This window comes from Elgaria multicarinata, chromosome 4 (assembly GCF_023053635.1).
Source record: "Elgaria multicarinata webbii isolate HBS135686 ecotype San Diego chromosome 4, rElgMul1.1.pri, whole genome shotgun sequence".
Taxonomy (NCBI): domain Eukaryota; kingdom Metazoa; phylum Chordata; class Lepidosauria; order Squamata; family Anguidae; genus Elgaria; species Elgaria multicarinata.
This window is the reverse complement of record NC_086174.1, coordinates 23546226-23567535: the sequence shown is the minus strand read 5'-3', so window position 1 is coordinate 23567535 and position 21310 is coordinate 23546226. Positions and strand designations below refer to the sequence as shown.

The 21310-nt window shown below is 43.4% G+C and overlaps 2 protein-coding genes across 2 annotated transcripts in view; both read left to right on the top strand.

The window, feature by feature from the left end:
* Positions 1–21310, top strand: part of TTC7A (tetratricopeptide repeat domain 7A) — a 210114-nt gene that overhangs the window by 90393 nt on the left and 98411 nt on the right. Inside the window, exons 14-15 of the mRNA XM_063123964.1 lie at positions 1441–1513; positions 10897–11057. Of these exons, the coding sequence (XP_062980034.1) occupies positions 1441–1513; positions 10897–11057 (234 nt within the window). The remainder of the gene's footprint in view (positions 1–1440; positions 1514–10896; positions 11058–21310) is intronic.
* Positions 1–21310, top strand: part of SOCS5 (suppressor of cytokine signaling 5) — a 243245-nt gene that overhangs the window by 209383 nt on the left and 12552 nt on the right. The gene's annotated exons all lie outside the window — the stretch shown is intronic.

Here is a 21310-nt window from a genome sequence, read left to right as displayed (position 1 = left end):
TCCGCTTTACAGTCTGCATTATGCACTCATGACAATCAAAGTAAAACCCTGATTTTGAACGCAGAAATATTTACACAGAATCTAATGTTCTGCTGAGAACCCTCAAATGTGTGCTGAGATGGTGCTCATCCGGAATTGCTCACAGCCATGGCATCAAAGACAGTCTCTAGGCTCTGCATTTGAAGCCCCTGAACAGCACAGCCTCCTTCTCCATCTCAGTCAAATATCCAAGCATCAGAATGGCATGTTATAAATGGGCTGCATTTAGCAGCTTGTTGTATAAAACATGGAGGGTTAACATACTTACAGGTGTTTTCTGTTGGCTGGTTTCTTGAGCTTGTCCGAGCCAGCCCACGCTAGCTTCCTTGTGCAGTTTCCAGTGTCTTTGTGAGCTTATTTGAACAGAAGTGTATTGTGTGGAGGAGGGAGGGGGCTATGGATGCAGCTATTGCCACAAACAGCACATCATCACAGTGACAATGGCAAAAGCTCCTCTTTTCCCACTGTAGATTAGGGAAATGGATGTGTCCCATCCCTGCCTAAAGCTTAGAACATAGGAAGTGCCATGCTGGATCAAACCAAGGGTCCATCTAGTCCAGCACTCTGTTCACACAGTGGCCAACCAGCCATTTGCCAGGGATGAACAAGCAGGACATGGTGCAACAGCACCCTCCCACCCATGTTCCCCAGCAACTGGTGCACACAGGCTTACTGCCTCAAATACTGGAGATAGCACACAACCATCAGGGCTAGTAGCCATTGATAGCCTTTGCCTCCAGGAATTTATCCACCCCCTTTTAAAGCCATCCAGTTTGGTGGCCATCACTACCTCTTGTGGTAGTGAGTTCCTTAATTTAACTATGTGCTGTGTGAAGAAGTACTTCCTTTTATTTGTCCTGGATCTACCACCAATCAACTTCATGGGATGACCCCGGGTTCTAGTATTTTGAGAGGGAGAAAAATGTCTACCTATCCACATTCTGCGCACCATGCATAATTTTGTACAACTCTATTATGTCTCCCCTCAGCCTCCTTTTTTCCAAGCTAAACAATCCCAGTTGATGTAACCTTCCCTCATAGGGGAGATGCTCCAGCCCCTTAATCGTTTTAGTTGCCCTTCTCTACACTTTTTCCAGCTCTATAGTGTCCTTTTTAAAGTGTGGTGACTAGAACTGTACACAGTACTCTTATAAGAGCAACTAAAATGGCTTGTGAGGGCAAGCTTATATTTAGGCCAGACCCAGAGCAGAAGAGGGAATGTCCTATGCGCAACCTTTCCCCCTCCATCCCTGATTTATGGCAATAACCTCTTATTCCATTAAACCTGATGTTGGTCCTCTGGATGACCATACTTTCAACGCAGTAGAGACTCCTGCCTTGTAAGTTCAGCTTTGTAGCAGAGCATAACGAGTAGCAACATTCACTTTTGTGTTTTTACAGAGCACATCACCTGGCACCTGAAGACCACCAAATCATCCTCTATGTCTCGTTGCAGCTGGCTCTTGTCAGGCAGGTAGGTACAAAACCCAGTGATGATAAAGCATCAGAAAGAAAGACTTTTTTTGATGTAAAGCCATCTGTAGGTGCAGTTGATGAGGTCTTTCCCTCAGAGCACTGGTTTCATCAGTTAGAGAGGGCTGAAGGCCCTTAGAATACAGTTCAACGTTGAGTCCACACGAACAATATTCTAATGCCGATTGGTGTCAGCCTGACTCTTTTATGGCTGCCCTGTTTTCCTCCATTTAACAGGGTATAAATCTTTAAAGCATGCTTGGAGTGTGTTGCTGATACCCGAGACATATTTATTTTTAGGCCTCTAAAATATCCTGCTCTGCTTTTGCCAACGTAGCTCATGATAAACATTTTCTTAATGCATTTTTAATATCCTTAATAATTTAAACTATCTAATGTATTCTCTTTCTGATTAACTGAAGGCTAAATGATACTACTAATGTACCTGGCAGATTATATTAACTGACGAGTGCCACGTTTAAGGCTTTCATCAGCTAATTTGATGTCTACCGAGTTGGGTGCAGTGTTCCAAAATGACTGTAGCTGCTCTGTAACGGTGACAAATGCTTGGTCAGTCCCTTGCCTTCAGTTTAAGAGTCTAGACCCCATTGAGTTGCCCTTACACATCTATTCTCAACCCTATTCTTGTTGGGCCATTGTCATTCAACAAGGCAGCTTAGAAGATGCTGACACATCCTGACTTAGCTCTGTCTTAAATGATAACAAATACTAGGTAGATTCAGAATTGTTAACCTTTGCTTAGCATCTTCATCCCCACCTCAACAAAGTTTTGTATGTTACACTAGGGCTGATGTTGGCATGTTATAGTCACGATCTTACGAGCACAAGCGCGACATGCAAATAGTCATCCATGGAGTTGGACTATAAGGGCAGGGTTGGCTATTGTGTCGTCCGAATGCACCCTCAGACCAAAGACTGATCTGGTCCAGCATTCTGTGCCCACAGTGACCACCCAGATGCCCGGGGGGAATCCCACAAGCAGACTATGGAGGCAAGAACAGGCTCCCACTGGTGTTCCCCTGCAGCTGGTATAAAGAGGCACAGAGCAGCTTCAGAGGCAGACGATTTCCGCCCGGACTGCAGAGCTTGAGGAACCTCTCCCCACATTACACCTCCTCCCTCATGCCCTGGTTTAGTTCTGCGTTGCCCCCACCCCAACTGCATTTTTTTTAAACAAACAAACAAGAACAACCCAACACTCATAAATACAAAGATACATTTACTATAATGTGTAGTTTGGTCCTGAGTCATAAAGGGTTGGATGAAGGAAAATCGATAGACTGTGCAGTGTGAACCAGCCCTCAGGTGCTTCCAGATGAGGCTTTTATGCTGCATCACATTAGTTCATTCACGGGATTTTACAGGTGGAGGGTGTCCAGATGCCACCATCTTCCATTCATAACCCTGCCGTGTTTTCCCGCTGCTTCTTCTGCCTTTTTCCATACTGCAGAAAATCAGTTAAGGAAAAAAAGATGGCTTGAATGATACCACGTATATTTGTATCCATAAATACTTTGCAAAATCTTTCTTATTTACATCCTAACTCAGTAGCCCAAATGCTGTGGAAGCGTTGGTCGCCTGAAATTGGGAATAGTGATGTTTTCGTTGCACCGTGTTTTTTTCTGTTACGTTTTCCAGGCTCATCTTTCGTTCAAAACAACAACGGTTGTTCAAAACAACAAGAGCAACGAAGACATGTCCTGACCTGCCAAAGTGTCAAGGTTGGCCAGCTGGTTTTATCAGAACAACCTGGATGCTTGGGCAAGCCACGTGCAGTGCAAGAATTCATCGGGCCTTGCCAGGAGTGGCAGGTTTAATGGACATTAAGGCTTTTGAAAATGGAAGTGTTAGGACTCAGTTCTGCAGCAGGTCCTGATCAGGAGGGTGATCAGGCAGGGATTCAGTCCATCTTATCCCACCAGGCTCTGGACAAGGAAGGGAATGATGCAGGGTGGATTTCTGTATTGAGCAGGGGGTTGGACTCGATGGCCTTATAGGCCCCTTCCAACTCTACTATTCTATGATTCTATGTGATGATTAGCAAAGAAACCCTTTGATCACCCCTATCCTTTCTAAAAGTTTCCAGGTCTAGATTACTCTCTGGACTTAGGAGCAAAAGGACTTTGCTTCTTGTTTTTTCCTGCCCCGCTGAACTCAACCACGTCTTGCTCCCATGATCTTGCCCCCATCTGCCCCTGCCCCCTCAAATTTGGCAAGATCTGGATCTGGCCGGTGACCAACCCAACTTAATAGCTGTATTTTCTTTGCCAACATTGAAAAATGAAGCAATGAGTTCAAGGTTTGTCTCAGAGTTTGTGCAAGGACCTGCCAGCAAATAATATGAACAGAAGCATTTCTGCGCCTGCTTAGCACTATTTGAACCTCCTTCAGAGCACCATGCTCAGGAGTTCGAAGGAGGCTTTGATCTGGATTTTGACCAGACACTTGTTGCTTTCTTTGCTATGGAAGTCTGTAGGCCAGAGATCATTGTAAGGGTTTGGATCCATCAACATCTGGTAGATCTACAGGTGGTATTTAAGAGCATGGCTTGAGCTCCAGAGCTCCATGTTTCTCCTGTTAGGTGGCTGCTTAAATTTAACAAGCTCTGACATCTATAAATAAATGTCTGGTGTCTGCTTTTGCAAGACTGTTTTGAGAACGTAAGAAGAGCCCGACTGGATCAGACCAAAGACCCATCTAGTCCAGCATTCGGTTTCCCACAGTGGCCAACCAGATCCCCACAAGAAACCCATGAGCAGGACATGAGTGCAATAGCACCCACCCACTCAAATTTCTCAGCAACTGATATCAAGAGGCATAGTGCCTCTAATCCTGGAGGTCGTATATATAGCCATCATGACTAAGAGCCATTGATAGACGTCCTCCATGTTTGTATTCAATCATGAAACTCTTTGTATTGCAAGCATGTGAAGACCCCTTTAAAATCTTGGAAATCCTCACAGGAACCCTTGCATAATAAGTCTGTGCTGTTCTCATGTTTAAAGTAAAGGAACTGGGGTAGAGAAGTTTACCGGGGATTTGAGCTAGAGTGGGGTGACCATATGAAAAGGAGGATAGGGCTCCTGTATCTTTAATAGTTGTATGTTGTTGTTTATTCGTTCAGTCGCTTCCGACTCTTTGTGACTTCATGGACCAGCCCACGCCAGAGCTTTCTGTCAGCTGTCGCCACCCCTAGCTCCCCCAAGGTCAAGTCTGTCACCTCCAGAATATCATCCATCCATCTTGCCCTTGGTCGGCCCCTCTTCCTTTTGCCTTCCACTTTCCCTAGCATCAGCCTCTTCTCCAGGGTATCCTGTCTTCTCATTATGTGGCCAAAGTACTTCAGTTTTGCCTTTAATACCATTCCTTCAAGTGAGAAGTCTGGCTTTATTTCCTGGACTATGGACTGGTTTGATCTTCTTGCAGTCCAAGGCACTCTCAGAATTTTCCTCCAACACCACAGTTCAAAAGCATCTATCTTCCTTCGCTCAGCTTTCCTTATGGTCCAGCTCTCGCAGCCATAGGTTACTACGGGGAATACCATTGCTTTAACTATGCGGACCTTTGTTGTCAGTGTGGTGTCTCTGCTCTTAACTATTTTATCGAGATTTGTAAACGTTTTCTGATTTCCTGGCTGCAGTCAGCGTCTGCAGTAATCTTTGCACCCAGAAATACAAGGAGAACCGGTGAAATTCCCTCTTCATCACCACAGTTAAAGCTGCAAGAGCTATACTAGAGTGACCAGATTTAAAAGAGGGTAGGGCACCTGCAGCTTTAACTGTTGTGATGAAGAGGAAATTTCACCAGGTTCTCCATATATACAAATGACACCTGCTGAAATTCTCTTTTCAATACAACTATTAAAGATACAGGAGCCCTGTCCTCCTTTTTATATGGTCACCCTACTTTAACAGTTGTATAGAAAAGGGCATTTCAGCAGGTGTCCTTTATATGCATGCAGCACATGGTGAAATTCCCCCTTCATCACGACAGTTAAAGCTGCAGGAGCCCTGCCCTCATTTGTATCTGGTCAAGAGGGCAGGGCTCCTGCAGCTTGAACTGTTGTGATGAAGAGGGAATTTCACCAGGTGCTGCATGGATACAAATGACACTTGCTGAAATTCCCTTTTCTATACAACCGTTAAAGTTACACGATCCCTGCCCTCCTTTTCATATGGTCAACCTAAGCTAGCGTTACCACTCTTTTTCTGGCAGTGTTGCATAACTGGGGGGAAAATCAGTTGGAAGTACAGCACTTGATCAGCACTACATCTTCATACTGGGGGTGGCCCTGCTGTTTATCTGTGCCCTAACAGGCAACTCTGCTCTGAAATCCAGTCTGAAGTCGAGTGCTCTAGCGCAATGAGAGCATACTTCTTAGAGGAGGTTTTTTGTTCTGGAAATGTAGCTCAAAACTTTCCTGTGTATTTTCAGTTGACTTGCTAAACGGTTCCAGTAAGCCAATAAAAGATCAGGGTATGTTGACGTTAAGCTCCTTGCTTCCTCCTCTGTTTGTCCACTGGTGCTTAATTAAAAGTGGAAGGAGGCCAGTGCATGGGATAATGGCATTCTTATTGTCTTAAGGGAGTATTTGGGAGTGGGGGGGGGAATCAAACCTTCACTTAATTTTTTTTTATTGTCTAAACAAATCACAGCTGCTTCTCAGGGCCTTTCCAGACAATCAGTAGACAATGCAAGAGATGCAAAGTTGTTGCTTATGAGCTGGGCGGAACCCAGAGGCCTCCCTTCAAGGAGGATGCTCTTCTGGCTTTGGGCTTGCTCACGTTTTCCCCCAGTGCTCAGCCTCCAAGAGATGATTGCTAATAAAGAGCTGCTGTTTTTTCCAGCTAGCCGGGCTAATGTGATTTGGAGTGCTGCTTGGGAGGTGATTTCCGGTGTGTCATGGGCAGCTTTTGGATAATGCTGATTGCAAAGGGCATAACTTCCCCCCCCCCCCGCACATGCATGCCATATGGTGACCCAAACACCAGCACTCAGCTTGCAAAAGAAAAGGGGTGGGTGGGATTGACAGGAAAGGTTAAACGGATTGGAGCCTTTTGTGAAGTCACTTGTGAGTTTGTTTATGCTCTTAAAAATTCTTATGCCCCACCCTTCCTCTAAAAGGATCACAGAGTGGCTTACAACATTAATAAAACAAATGCCAATAGAACAAATTGTACTTCCACGCTAAAGCAATTTCAAATATCACAGTAAAAATCTAACCTGAAAACACCAAAACCGACAAAGCAGGAGCCAAATCTCTGTGTAAACAAAAACAAGTCTTGAACTTGCATCTAAAACTGGTCACCAGAGGGGCTAATTGCATCTCTCCTGGGAGGGAGTTCCACATTTGGAAGTGGGGACATCACTGAGACATCATCTCTTGTGTCCCTCATCTCCTCCCCTCATTTATTGGTGTGTGTGTGTGCTTGAGAGGGCATCTCCTGCAGATCATAGAACAGTAGAGTTGGAAGGGGGCCTATAAGGCCATCAAGTCTAACCCCCTGCAGGAATCCACCTTAAAGCATACCTGACAGGTGGTTGTCCAGCTGCCTCTTGAAGGCCTCTAGTGTGGGAGAGCCCACAACCTCCCTAGGTAACTGGTTCCATTGTCGTACTGCTCTTAACAGTCAGGAAGATTTTCCTGATGTCCAGCTTCTTGCACTCTTGGGACAATGCTACATGATGATATAGCATCATTAATGAGGGGGGGGGAATGGGATCAGCCACTGAGAGGAGCACCACCACTAATGTACGGTCCCCGTCTTGCCTCCACGTCACCTCCATTTTGTCCCTTTGTCACAGACATCTCCCCCTCCCAGCCCGCTTTCACCACTTACGAATTGGCAAGCAAAATGGAGAAGAGGTGGATTTCAACCCAGGCTTAGTTTCAGAGCGTGTGTCGTCCTTACGATGGCAAGAAAGGAAAAGGGGAAATAAAGCCCTGTAGCATACACAGCTCTCATTGTGTTTGTGCTTATTTTAAGGGCCTTTCCCCATGTTAACCTTTTTCTGTGTGAAAAGCACTTCTGTGTAGGAAAAAGAACCTAAAGGCATTAAGGTCCAAACTGTTAACCGTGTGTTCCTTATCCTCTGCCTCTTTACCCCTGAGGTGCTCTTTTGAGCAAATATAGAGCTACGTGCCTTCCTAGAGGATTGTCTTTAAGGTGACTTGAGTCCTCTGTTAGGATCTGCTATCAATAACAAATGGGGAAGATTTCCTTGGAGAATTTCCTTTAGGCAGCTGAAAGATAGAATGTCAGGCTACGGAGACTTGAAGGTGGCTTCGTATTCATTATAGATGTCAAGGCTTCCACTGTCTGGAAACTTGATTCTAAAGACATTCTGCTATAAAGAGTTATCCGATTTGCTACTTTGTAGCTAACAAAGCCTGTTCATCTTGCTGCTTAGAAGTGTGCTAAGGTGAAATCCTATGCACACTTGTATAGTAAGTCCCTCTGAACATAGTGGGGCTTATTTCTTAGTAAACCTGTGTCGGATTGCGCTTTGAGCCTCAATTCAGCTTGCAATTTTTCAGATTAGTTTTGATCCTTCTTTAATCGTGAACAGCCCATTTTGTCCATCAGTTTGCATATGATCCAAATAACTTACTTGGTTGCGATATTTCTACATTCCTCCAAGTTCCTCAAAGCTGCTGATGTATGGTTCCAAGTGGACTTCCAATTATAGGCATGGTTTGGAGTTTAATCACCATAGCTTCATCAGTAATCTGCATTCTGGCCTTTCATACCAATTCTGATTGGTATGAAGGCCCAGAATGCTGTTATGTTAAGCAGATGTCAGCCTGGTCTATCTTTGGGTGGGAGATTGCCCTGGGTGTGTCCTAGAAGCTGCTCAAAACTTTTCCAAGGAAGATCAGAACATTTGAAGAAAAACCCTAGGGTATCTCACTATGCATGGATTTCTTAGACACGTGGACTGGGGTCAGACAACACGATAACCAACAGTGGTTTAAATAGTCAACAGTTGTTACCGTGAGTTGTCGTGTTGTGTGGAGGGTTTTTTTTTTTAATTAACAGTTGGTTATTTGGCCCAAATAGCTAACACAAATAACCAACGCTGTGCAGAGATGGTTACTTGAACCACCGTTGGTTATTGTGTTGTGTGGAAGCCACCGTTGGTTATTTTTTCAGCCACAGAGTCGCAAGGTAAGAGCGGTCAAAGCGGCGGTGGCAGCTCTAGTTCAGCAGGCAGGATAGATTTTCAGCAGCAATGGCTGATGGGATACTAGCAAGAAGACTGTGGGGAGGAGAGAGGGCAGGGGATGAGTGAGTCAACTCAGCATGGACTAATAGTCAACTCAACGCTGATCCTATTTCACACCATGTTTGATCATTATCATGCTGTGTGGGGTGTACTCCCTAGATAAACAACTGTTGAGTTGATTATTACTCCACTGTTGACTATCATGTTGTCTGAATGCAGCCATGTTCACAGCTGCCCTCTCAGTCAAGGCTGTGTGCGTTCTATGCAAGTAACCTTGGTACTGGGCAAAACTCTTGCAAACTTTAGTACTGAGACTTCTCTTCTTGTAATTTTCTGTGCAAACCTTAGTTTCTTTGAAATATTCTACGCTTAATATAGGACTGCAACCTTTACTATAATATTCGGTACATCTTTTTGATTTTTGAAACCCCTTTTAAAATCAACTGGTCAACACATTTGTAGAATTGTTATTATTTTAATATAAGTTCCAGGTGATCCTCTCTGGGGAGAGCATTCCGCAAACAGGGTGCCACTGTTGAAAAGGCCCTCTGTCTTATAGCCACCTGCGTCATCTCATTCGGCAGGGGCACCTTGAGGAGGGCCTCACACAATGATCTTAATGTCAGGGTATGTTAATGTGGGAGGAGACATTTAGTAAATATGGGAGGACACAGATGGTATTCATTACATTTATTCTGTGCCTTTCTTTCATCATGGAACTCAAAATCAGCATATATAGGGTAGGGTTCCCAATTTGTCTTCTATGCATGCACTGACTAGATCTAGACTGTCAGTAAGGTTTTCCTAGTATGTGCCTTCAGACCTTGTGCTATGGGACTTGGCATTACATCTCCAAAGTAGTGCGTGGCGGTGGTGCATTTCAGATCTTAAAATGTCATACACTTCTAGAATTATTTCTGAATAAGTTTGGAATAAATTTCTTCCCTGTTAATGAAAGATCATGAACACTGGACTAACTGTAGTAAAAGAGTTGAAAGGATCTCAAAGATCATCTAGTCCAGTGGTTCTCAACCTGGGGCACTCCAGATGTGTTGGACTGCATCTCCCAGAATGCCCCAGCCAGCAGAGCTGGCTGGGGCATTCTGGGAGTTGTAGTCCAACACATCTGGAGCGCCCCAGGTTGAGAAAGGCTGATCTAGTCCAACCCCCTGCCAGTGCAGGAAATCTGCTACTACAACATCCCTGATACATAGCTGGATGTCAATGTTTATGATCCTCTAATGAAATCTTATATAAGAATATAGTAGTGTAAGGCTTATTACTCAAGAGCTACCGGACTGATTTTGCTCATTTTTGTTTTAAACTGATGCTTAAGTAGTGCAGATGTGCAGAAAATTTTGAAAGTTTGAAAAAAGTTCATAGCTCAGATTTTTATAGCAATTAATTTCCTCCACCAGCAAGATGACAAACAGCCCGGATCAGCCAATCACTGTACTGTGAAGGCGGGCTCCAGGCATAGCGTGCAATTAAGGCCGTCGCTGCCAGCAGGGAAGGAGAAGGGGACAGAGGCAGCCAATAGGTCTCACAAGGGGGGAAGACGGAGCCACTCCACATGCAAATTTTGAAGGGGGATTCACTATGCTTGAGCCACGTTTGCCTTATTCAGGAGCCCCTCTGTGGTGAGGGAACTGAGGGGCAAAAAAGTGGGAAAAGAGAAGGACTGTTAGCCCCATGGCAACATGGGCTTTACGCTAGTAGAATCAGAACTGATCCTCAGAGGAGCTGGAAGGGACCTCAAATGAAATAGAACGTCTATACTAGCTAGTTAAAACAAAGACATCAGGCCCAGTTTTGCAGCAACAAAATGCTGTAGTTGACTATAATCTGGACACCTTGCTACTGAAGGTTATTTAAATGTGGGCTGTATTCTTTTATAGGATGTCGTTGAATATACACCTGTAGGATGTCTTTTATGCTCCTGCTTTACAGTTGGGGCGCTTTTATTTCTTGCTGTCGGCTTTTATTGATTCTGCCTTTCCTGATATTTTAGCTTGGGGAGGGCTTTTCTGTTTTGTTTTTGTTTTTTGCTTTGTTATACTCCAGGGCGAGAATAAATGAATTTTGTACAGAACTGAGTCAGCCGAGCAAGAGAAATAGTTCATTTTTATTTTCCAGATTTGTGATGCAATAGAACGCCTGCAAGAAGCACTGAAACTGTGCAAGGATGATATGAATTCCCTTCATTTGCTGGCTCTCCTTTTTTCAGCCCAAAAGCACTACCAGCATTCTTTGGATGTCATCAACATGGCCCTTACAGAGTACCCAGACTGCTTTAGGTAAGCAACATTAAACATTTAATCACATATCTTGCAGTATTAAGAAGCATCAAACACTGGTACATCTGAGGCAAGAATGGAGAACCTACAGTCCTGCAGATGTTGTTAGGCTACAACTCCTCCAGACTCCTCCAGCATGGCCAAGGATCAGGGATGATGGGAGTTGCGGTCCAACAAGATCTGGAAGGCTACAGGTTTCCCACTCCCTTAGCCCCTGAAGGTGGTGTGGGGGAAAGCACGATTCAAGGCTTCATGTGAAGAAAGAGACATTGGTTAGTTTGGGGGAATAACAAGGAGTTAAAATCTGCAATGTCTAGAAACCAATGCAGAAAAGTGCCAGAAAAGGGGGCTGGAGTTCTCAGGCAACATTTATGCTGCGAACAAAAATTCATAATTACTGAAACTGAGCCCTTGTCTTTGTTGTAAATCAAATTAAATTGTATATTGCTCAGGCTGCCCTGAAGGAAAACAATATCTTGAAATGACTTTGGAATGATTTACCACTACAAAAGAAGCAGTTTTGATGTGGAGAGTATGGATCAGAATTTAAACACGCCTGCCAATATATTCCAAAACTTTCCATGATCAGGACTAGGCACACCTGGGTAGTGTCTGTGAGCCACCGGTTGAATGAGGTGTTCTACAGGAAATATGGCTTAATGCACCCTTCCCCAACATGGTGCCTTTCAGTTGGACTACAATTCCCATCAGTCCTGGCCAACATGGCCAATAGTCAGTAGTGATGGGAGTTGTAGCCCAAAATATCTGGAGGGTGCCATGTTAGGGAAGGCTGGTGACTTAAGAGGGATGGCTGACGTTGGGTTGAGAAAGAGAGGCTGCACCTGGTTCACAATGGCGTTCAGTGTTGCATGGACGTTAAACAATAGAATTACTCATTCATGAACCCAGCATTTCATGATAATAATGAAACAGAGTTGTATTTTGAAAGAATTATGCTGATTTCTGTGTAATCTGGTTTTCTATTGTGTTTTGAGGCTGAGTGGGGTTACATGAAGTCAATAAAGTCTTCAACCTTTGTTTCAGTGGATTGGATCCAGACTTAGTCATACTTAGCTTGACAGAAACCACATTTCTGAACTTCAGGCTTTGCTTTGCTTTGCTTCTTCAAGGCTGTTCTCTGGATTTTTCGGCTTCTTCCGCTGCGTTATTGACGACACTGTTAAATTTACGACTGGTGTTCCTAATGAATGTAGAGTGTTGATAAGAAATGATGAAGGATAATAAAACAGCCTACCAAATTCCTTTCCAAGAGCTGGTAGAAGAAGAGTGCAATTTAATACGAGGTTCAGAAGGGAGGTTACTGTGAGTAAACTCCACTGAAGAAAACTGAACCTTTAGCATAGCTAAACCTTGGCGGGGGTTGAGGGGGAAAAGAATAGAGGTACTGGGGTTTGCTCCTTTTTAAAAATAGAAATCAGGGATGGTATGCATTCCAGTTTCGGAGAGTGGGAATCACAGCATTCGAGGAACAAAATAAAGCAAAGTGTCACTAAATGGCTAGACGTTCCTTCTGGATGAGCGCTCAATCGATTTTTCAATAGGAAGATGATTTCTTTAGTTATTTTACTAACATGGTAACTTGCCATGCATGAAGCACTTTTACAAGACCATGCTGCAATTGCGAACATCAAGAGGGGTGTGTGTGTGAATGCTTCTTCACCGGGGATTTATCACGATCAAAAACAATTGTGTGAATTGAGAACTAGACTTGGCCTGGGCAGGTTGACAAGGAAGACAAGAATTAGTTGGGTGTTGCTCACAGGCTCAGATTAACCCAGAAGCAGAATATAATTTCTACAGGAGACTCATATTGGCCATTGGTTCCTTTTGACCCTTTTATAGACTCTGACGTGAGTGAACTAGACTCTACACCACTCATGCCTGAGCAACCTGAACCCTTCTCCCCAGTGAGTTTGTATTTCAACCCTGCCTTTAATTACACAAGCACCTGCTGCTTCTCAAATATTACAGAATTGCACATTTCCCCCTTCTACTTAACCATATACCCAGCTTTCTTTCCACACACCTTTAAAAGATTTAATTTCTGAATAACATGGCCAGTTTAGTCTTGATGTTTTAAAGAAAATAACATTGGGTACATGCACACACACACACACACACACACACACCCCTTTACAAGAGCCAGTTGAGGTTGCCAGCACACACGTATAAACATTGACGTTCACCAAATATTTACTAGCGAGTATATTTGTTTATATTTCCCCATGTTTTAGATGTACACCAGTGAATGCTGACATTTGTATTTAGATTACTCTGTTTAGTTTATTTTTAAATGTACAGCGATGCGTCTTAGTAGATAAACAATATGAGCCAGCAGCGTGATGCAGCTGCTAAAAAAGCTAAGGTGATCTTTGCCTGCATTACCAGAAGTATAACATCACGATCACAGGAAGTATTCTGCATTTGGAGTGTTGTATTCAGTTCTGAGCACTGCATACTAAGAAGGGCATTGATAAACTGGACTATGTTCGGAAAAGAGGGACCAGGATGGTGAGGGGGGTCTGTCAACCCAGTCCTATGAGGAATGGTTGAAAGAGTTGGATATGTTTAGCCTGGAGAAGAGAAGATGAAGGGGAAACATGATAGCGGTCTTCAAATATCAGAAAGGCTGACATGTGGAAGAGGGAGTAGGGATGTTCCCTGTTCCTCCAGGGGGCAGCAGCACAGCCAATGGGTGGAAATTGAAGGGAAGCTAAACTTCAGAGAAACTTCCTAATGGTTAGAGCTGTTTGACAGTGAAAGTGTAGGGAGGTGGTGGGTACCACTCAGTGGAGGCTGGTGGATCTGTTGCCAGTGGGATGGTGAATCCATTCCAGGTTTCAGTCACAAGCAGTCAGAACTCTAAAGGATAGCATTTTGTAACTTGGAGAACTTCTTTAGAGTTCTGACTGAGACCTGGAGTGGATTCATCGCCTCACTGACATCAGAGCTTCCACTGGTTCCACTATGCTTTAGGTTTTTAAAGAGTGGCTGTGTCTTGAATTTCAGATCCTGCATCGACCAAGGGATTGGACTAGACCTCCAAGGTCCCTTCCAACTCTTTGATTCTATGTTGCTCTAGGAAAATACCCAAAGCAGTCTGTAATAAAAATCATCCATTTTAAACAATAATTTAAAAAAGTGCATGTAAAATAGGTAAAGCAACAGCCAGAGTTAGCAGAGCAGTTTAAAAGTTCTAGGGGAAAAAGCTGTAGAACTGCGCATGACCTATTAAAAACCTTGAAAAATTAAAACAACAGCAACGTCTTCATTTGACATCTCAAAATAGCCACCGCCATGGGTTTCTCCCAACTGTACATTATAACATAGTGCTGTTCCGGGAGACCTTAGATGGAGGACTTGGCCACAGGGCTCTTTCTAAGGGTGTCACCACTATTACAAAAAAAAAAGTGGGGTGGGGTAGGGAGAGCTTTAAGAAGAAAAGAAAAAGTGGAAAGTTACTACCACTTTTCTGAGAAGCTCTCTGCCTCTTTGAAAATGCCATTATTTTTCTCCTATGTCCTCCACAACTTGCAAACAATCCCCCTGCCCCCTTTTGTGGCTTGCAAATAGATCTATGAATGTGCGGGGTGACATTTTTGTCATGGCACCAGGACGTAATGAGAAATCGTACGCAGCAGCCGCCCAGATATATCCCAGGACTTCAAACATAATTGATTCACCTAAATCTTGTCTTCAAGTCGTCCTGGGATTTGCTCCTCTTCATAATAAAATGCAAGTTGCCGTTTTTATATTTCTGTGATTGATTGATTGATTGATTGATGGCATTTCTATACCGCCCGACAGCTGAAGCTGTCTGTATGGTTTGCAACAATTAATCTGTTTGTATGTTTCTTGTGGGCTTCAGTCCTCACTACAACCCTGTGAGGTAGGTTTGGTTAAGCGAGAGCGACAGGCTTCATGGCTCAGCAACAATTTGAACCACAGTCTCCTTAAATATACTCCACCAGTTCTCACCAGGGTGCTATGCAAAGAGTGATAAATTCCCTTTATCGCTCCACAGAGCTTTGGAAATGGTAGTAGTGGTGAAGTGATCTCAGCATAAAAAATAGCCTTTCAACCTTCTATAGGCTTTTGTCGTTGTAAAGTCTAGATATATGGCGCTGATGTCGATAGCTTCATTACAGCAGTGAATTAAATAACTCGCTAGTCCCTGGCACTGTCCTAGCAGAAACACTTTATTCAGAGTCAGCTGTTAACACCTGCACTTCTTTATCATGATTTACAAAGCTGATTCCTTTCGACGGCTTTTCTTTCAGTAAAGATTAGGATCAAGATTGCAGAGAGAGAGAGAGAGAAAATAAAGAGATACTCAAAAGATACAGCTTGTGGTTTATGCCATCCATGTTCTAAGTAAAAAAATATCAGGGTTGTGTGATGGGGGCAAAATTCGTTTGTTTGCAATTTTATATGAACTGTCTTAAATTGCATTTTTGAATTAATATGCAGACTAGAATGCAGTTATCTTTCCGTTTTCGCACTCCTCTGGATTTTGCGATGTTCTCCAATAACAAAAATGCGTATGTTGTGTTAGTATAATATTCCATACATTTGGGGAAAGGCATATTACTGGGGGAAACTGTATTTGCAAAACACTTGTATATTAGCAAAAATCTGCATGCAAAAACGTCTGTCAATTTTAGTGCACGCAAAAATGCATATGAATGTTCATGAGGACTTTATTTAAAAAAATGGAAACTGATGCGGACACATACGTGATGGTTTTATGTTACCTCCAGATTCAGACGCAGCATTACCTCTGAACGCCATTTGCTGGGGAACAGGAGTGGGGAGGGTGCTGTGGCCCTTGTGCTCGGTTGTGGGCTTCCCATGGGTGTCTGGCTGGGCACTATGGGCAGAGAATGCTGGATTACATAGGGCTTTGATCGGATCCAGCACAGCCCTTCTTATGTTTTTAAGTTTTAACTCTCTGCAGCTGAGCCTGCATACAGTTTTGCTTTATATATAACAAATACCACTTGCCTTCGTCAAGGCCACTTGTCATGGAAGTAGCTATAGCAACAAAACAAAGTTTCCAACTAATGAAGGGATATTTCCAACAAGGAGAATAGCTCCAGCACTTGAAGTATGCATCTTTATCAGTCGCGTTCATGTTACAGTTTTGATACATGCCACTGTGAATTTTTTAAAAACCAACCAACTTTGCTTTCTAACCAACCTTCTGGGTCCTGCGTTTTGGTCTTGTCCCGGCCTGCATTAACAGCCTTTTGGTGTGCGTGGGTGTTTGGAGAGCTTCACGTACATCAGCTAAATTTTAGATTTCAAATAATCCTTACAACAGAATAGACTAATATAATTTTGCCTTTGTTGCTAATCCCTGCTCCCTGATGTATGCAACTCTTCTAGTCCCGACTCGGCCATGAAAGCTCATTGAGTGACTTTGGGCCATCACTGACTCTGAGCCTGATCTACTTCACAGGGTTGTTGTTGTGAGGATAAAATAGAGAGGAGGATTGTGCATGCTGTCTTGGGTTCCTTCGAGGAAAAATGGTGGGATTAACTAATTAATTAATTAATTTGGCCTTATAGTTGGCACTTTTTCTGTCATCTGCCACCTCCTGTTCCTTATGAGCTTAACTGCAATTCTTACAGTAGCTGGGGTATGGAGTGGGGAATTAATTTCCCCAACACTGATATAGGGCATGGCTAGACGGGGCGACATCCCAGGGATCGCCCCAGGATCATCCCTGTGCGTCCACATGATGCTCAGGGGATCCCGGGAGCAGGGAGGAATAATCCCTCCCTTTCCCCGGGATATCGCCCTACCCTTCTATCCCGACTTTTCCCACGGTCCCAGGATGATCCCGAGACCGTGGGACGCGTGGCTGGGCATCCCGTTTTCGTCCCGGCTCCTCACGTGTAACCATGAGGAGCCAGGAACCGTGCCCATCAGGGGTGGGGTGAGGGGAGTAGGATTATTTTTTATTTTAAAAAAACTTACCTTTGTGCAGAAGCACTCCTGCGCTCTTTTTTGATTAAAAAAAACCCCACAAAATGGCGGGCACGCCCTCCTCCGCCCTCCTGGGACGTTGCGTGCTGTGTGTAGACAGAGGGAGACGATCCTGGAAGTAGGTACGTCTGGGATCGCCCCCACTCTGGCCCTCTACACCCATATGTGTAGACATTCCTGTAGTGTACCCTGTTATAATGCAGAGTATTTTGGGTGGGAATGATCTAAGACAGGCAATTTGGACTCATTAGCTTTACAAAAGACCTGCTCCACATGGAGATAAAACTGCTACAACTGGACCAGCACAGCTGCCTGAAGTTTTGGGCTCTCTTTAGGGACGTGGCAATAGGGACTGTCATGATGAGCGCCTGCACCTCAAAATTCTCCACTACACCACTGGGCTTAGTTACCGGCAGTAAAAGCTTTAAGCGAAAATACGCTCATATTTTTGGTGGTTTGGGGCCTGCCACTTTTGCCTTCTGCTCAACCCACCATTGGAATGTGGTCTATTTATATGCTCTTTCATGCTTTTTACCTCTCACAGGGTTACCTATAATGTGACAAGATGAATATAAATATACAAAGCAAACTCAGCACTTAATGCAAGATCAGGCAGCATGGTGTCTCCCTGCAGGTGTTTTGGACTACAACACCCACACCTTTATTTTTATTTATTTTATTTATTTATTTATTTATTTATTTATTACATTTTTATACCGCCCAATAGCCAAAGCTCTCTGGGCAGTTCACAAAAATTAAAACCATGAAGAGCATAAAAGCAACCTGTTTTACTCTGTACAGCACCATGTACATTGATGGTGCTATATAAATAATAATAATAATAATAATAATAATAATAATAATAATAATAATAATATATAAAAAGCACAACCAGAATAAAACCACAACCGCAAAAAATAATATAGGTTAAAATATGGGATTAAAACAGCAAAGTTTAAATTTAAGTTAAATTATGTGTTAAAATACTGAGAAAATAAAAAGGTCTTCAGCTGGCGATGGAAAGAAAACAATGTAGGTGCCAAGCGAACCTCTCTGGGGAGCTTGTTCCACAACCGGGGTGCCACAGCAGAGAAAGCCCTCCTCCTAGTAGCCACCTGCCTCACTTCCTTCGGCAGGGGCTCACGGAGAAGGACCCCTGTGGATGATCTTAAGGTCCAGGCAGGCACATATTACACCTGTAATCCTTTACCATCGGACTGGCTGGGACTGATGGGAGTTGAATTCCAAAATGCCTGGAGGGCACCAGGAACCCCTGTTTTATTGGTAGATCACATGCTTTGTATGCAGTGGGTCCCAGGTTCCAATCTCTGACATTTCCACTTCAAAGGATCTCTTGTAGCAGTGCAGGGATTGGGAAAGACTTCTACCGAGACCCTGCAGAGCCACTGCCAATCAGGCTTAACATATGCAACAGAAGGAAATAGAAGAATGGACTGAGTAGGTGTGAGACGACCGTTCTGGATGCTGCTGTACATTCATAACTCCCTGCAAATAGAAAGACCACCACAGCAAACAAAGCACTGTTGTGCTAGTTTTCTGCTTGCAGGGAGTTTTTATATGGAACAGCACTGGAAAGTGATATCCCCCATGGGTGTAGTCTGAAGAGGTACTGTTATGTGAGGTACAGCTTCAGTACCTTTAAGCCCAGCCTCAGGGTAAACAATACCTGGCTAAATGGATTGATGGCCTGACACCTTATAAAGCAGCTTCCTGTGTTCAACACACACGCACACACACACAGATGTATCTACATCAAGTGGGCAACCATCTTATATGAAGCCACAAGGCCAAGGAAGAATTATGTAAGCTTGCTAGATTTCATTTTTAGCTCTTTGGCAATTGCTACATTGACTAATTAATCCTGAAAGAAAGGTTACCTTCTTCATCACAAATAACAGCTTCAACTGTATCTGCTGTTTCCCTGTCAATTAAGCCTTATTAGGAAATCGGAAAATATGGCTGGCAAACAACAAATCAGGGCTTAAAATGCCTTTCTGCACCCTTTTGGAATGACCTGCTCTGAGCCGCTATTACCGTCCAAGTGCTCTCTCTACGTGACTAATGGCGCGTAGGAAATAGAATAAAGATGAGGGTTGCACGGTGTCACATCAGCAGAAGCTGTGGTGCGGAGGAACGCAGGCCAACCTAATTCCATCTCCCTTCTTGGATAAGATTTAGAGCCGCAGGCTTTGACCTCAGGCACCTTGCAGATCTGGTGCGGTGCCTGTGGAGCCAGTCAGAACAAACTTTCCTTTCGCAACAAGGCAGCTGCATGGTGAGCAACGAAGAGCTATGAAGCCTTGAAACTGGTGGTTTTTGTCCCTTTGATGCAGTTCGTTTCTTTTCTCCCTTATTCATTTATAGGTTTTAGATTTCTGAAGGGATGCTATGAAACCTTGTTTGATTTTACCCTCATGGCGTCAGCCCCACGAAGCAAGGTAGTCGGAGCACTAGTGAAAGGTCAAAGGCTGCCTTGAGCAGGTTTTTGAATTTTGGAGACTTCCTATAATCAGGCAGAAGGTGTCCCAACTGCATTTTAGACCTTGTGTGATATCCCCACAAGGCACTCTTCGGTGACAATAGCTCCACATTCCACCTGCGTTTAAAGAGATTCTTCTCACAACCCACATTTAATTTACGGAATTTGCTACCAATTGAGGCTGTGATGCTAGAGGCTGGAAGTGGAGAGATAAGAGACAGAGCAAAGGGGAAAAGGTCTCTGTGGGTGGAAGAAGGCTGGGTGGGGCCAGGAAGCAACAGTTTCCTTCTCTTACTGCCTGCTGAAGACCTGATCAGCGGCAGGTTTAGGAACAGGAAGGAGAACCTGGTGCCCTAACATTTTTTCAGGCTTTTCATTTAAAATAGTTTTTTAAAAGGGTTATGTAAATAGTTTTTAAATTAAGTTTTATATTTTTATTTTTATTTTTTTTAATCTTTTGTAAGCCGCCCAGAGCTCTTTGACTATTGGACAGTATAGAAATGCTGCTATTATTATTATTATTATTATTATTATTATTATTATTATTATTATTATTATTAATCATGGAACGATGTTCACCCGACTTGTCCTGCCTGTATACTGTGATCTGCTTTGGAGACACTGTTCCTATACCAAACCACCAGTAAAACTAGTTAAGTTGATGAGCATGAGACACAGGGTCTTCTCATTGGTAGCCCCAAGGTTGTGGAACTCCTTTCCAATTGATTTATTCTTAACTGCTTTAGTACAGGCCTTTAAGAAGGCCTTGAACACTTTTCACTGCAGCTTTTCTTTATCATTGTGAGTAGGTTGTGTGATTCACAGTAGTTCTCCTCTTAGTAACTGTACATCTGTTTGATTTTGTGTCGTCCCTCTTTGTATGTTGCTTTGGAAGAGCTTGTCCCTAATAAGCAGCTTATCAATACTTTGAATGAATGAGTGAATAAATAAAACGTTATATCAGTTATTGCATTCTTATGTTTTCCTAAGAGAGAGGCCTGATAATCACCATAAACATTTCGGAAAAATAACTGGACAGTGTTTCTCTTCATTGATTAAACTGGCAGCAGAAGAGATTGATGCTAGTCAACTTTGGAAGAATCTCTGTCATTTGTTTGGCAACCATGGGAAAGTAGAAACCATGGGAGGTAGAAGCAAGGAACTGTAATGAGGACCCAATCCCAGATGTTCTGGGAGAAAACAGGCTGGTGTTAAACTGGCTGCCCCATACAGCCAACACCAACACACCCAAAATCAAGCTCTGGAGTGACTGGCAGATCATGAAAACTGGGATCTTGTTTCCAGCCCAAATGTGATGTCAGTGTACTGTTGCAATGAGTAAAGAACGATGTAAATTGACGACTTATTTGGCTAAGGTGCATTCTGAAAAAGGTAGACCTTTCCATCATTCTATTGAATGAATGAATAAATTTATTACGGTCATTGACCAGAAACAATAAAAAAATTAATAACTAACAGACAATCCCAAACACATACATACATTATTATATTACATACATCCAGCAGTTGCTGAGAAATTGTATCACACAATCAGAGGCTGCAATCGACGGTTAAAAGATTACGGCAAGTTATAGCAATTGCATCATTCTATTTTCTTAAAGGGATTAAACATCCATTGGGCAGGGCATGGTGCTGAAATGATGAGCACGCTTGCTTTTGATTTGACTTAAAAGCAGCAGGAAATTAAGGCGAAGAAGCTTTTTCCAAACCCATGAAGCA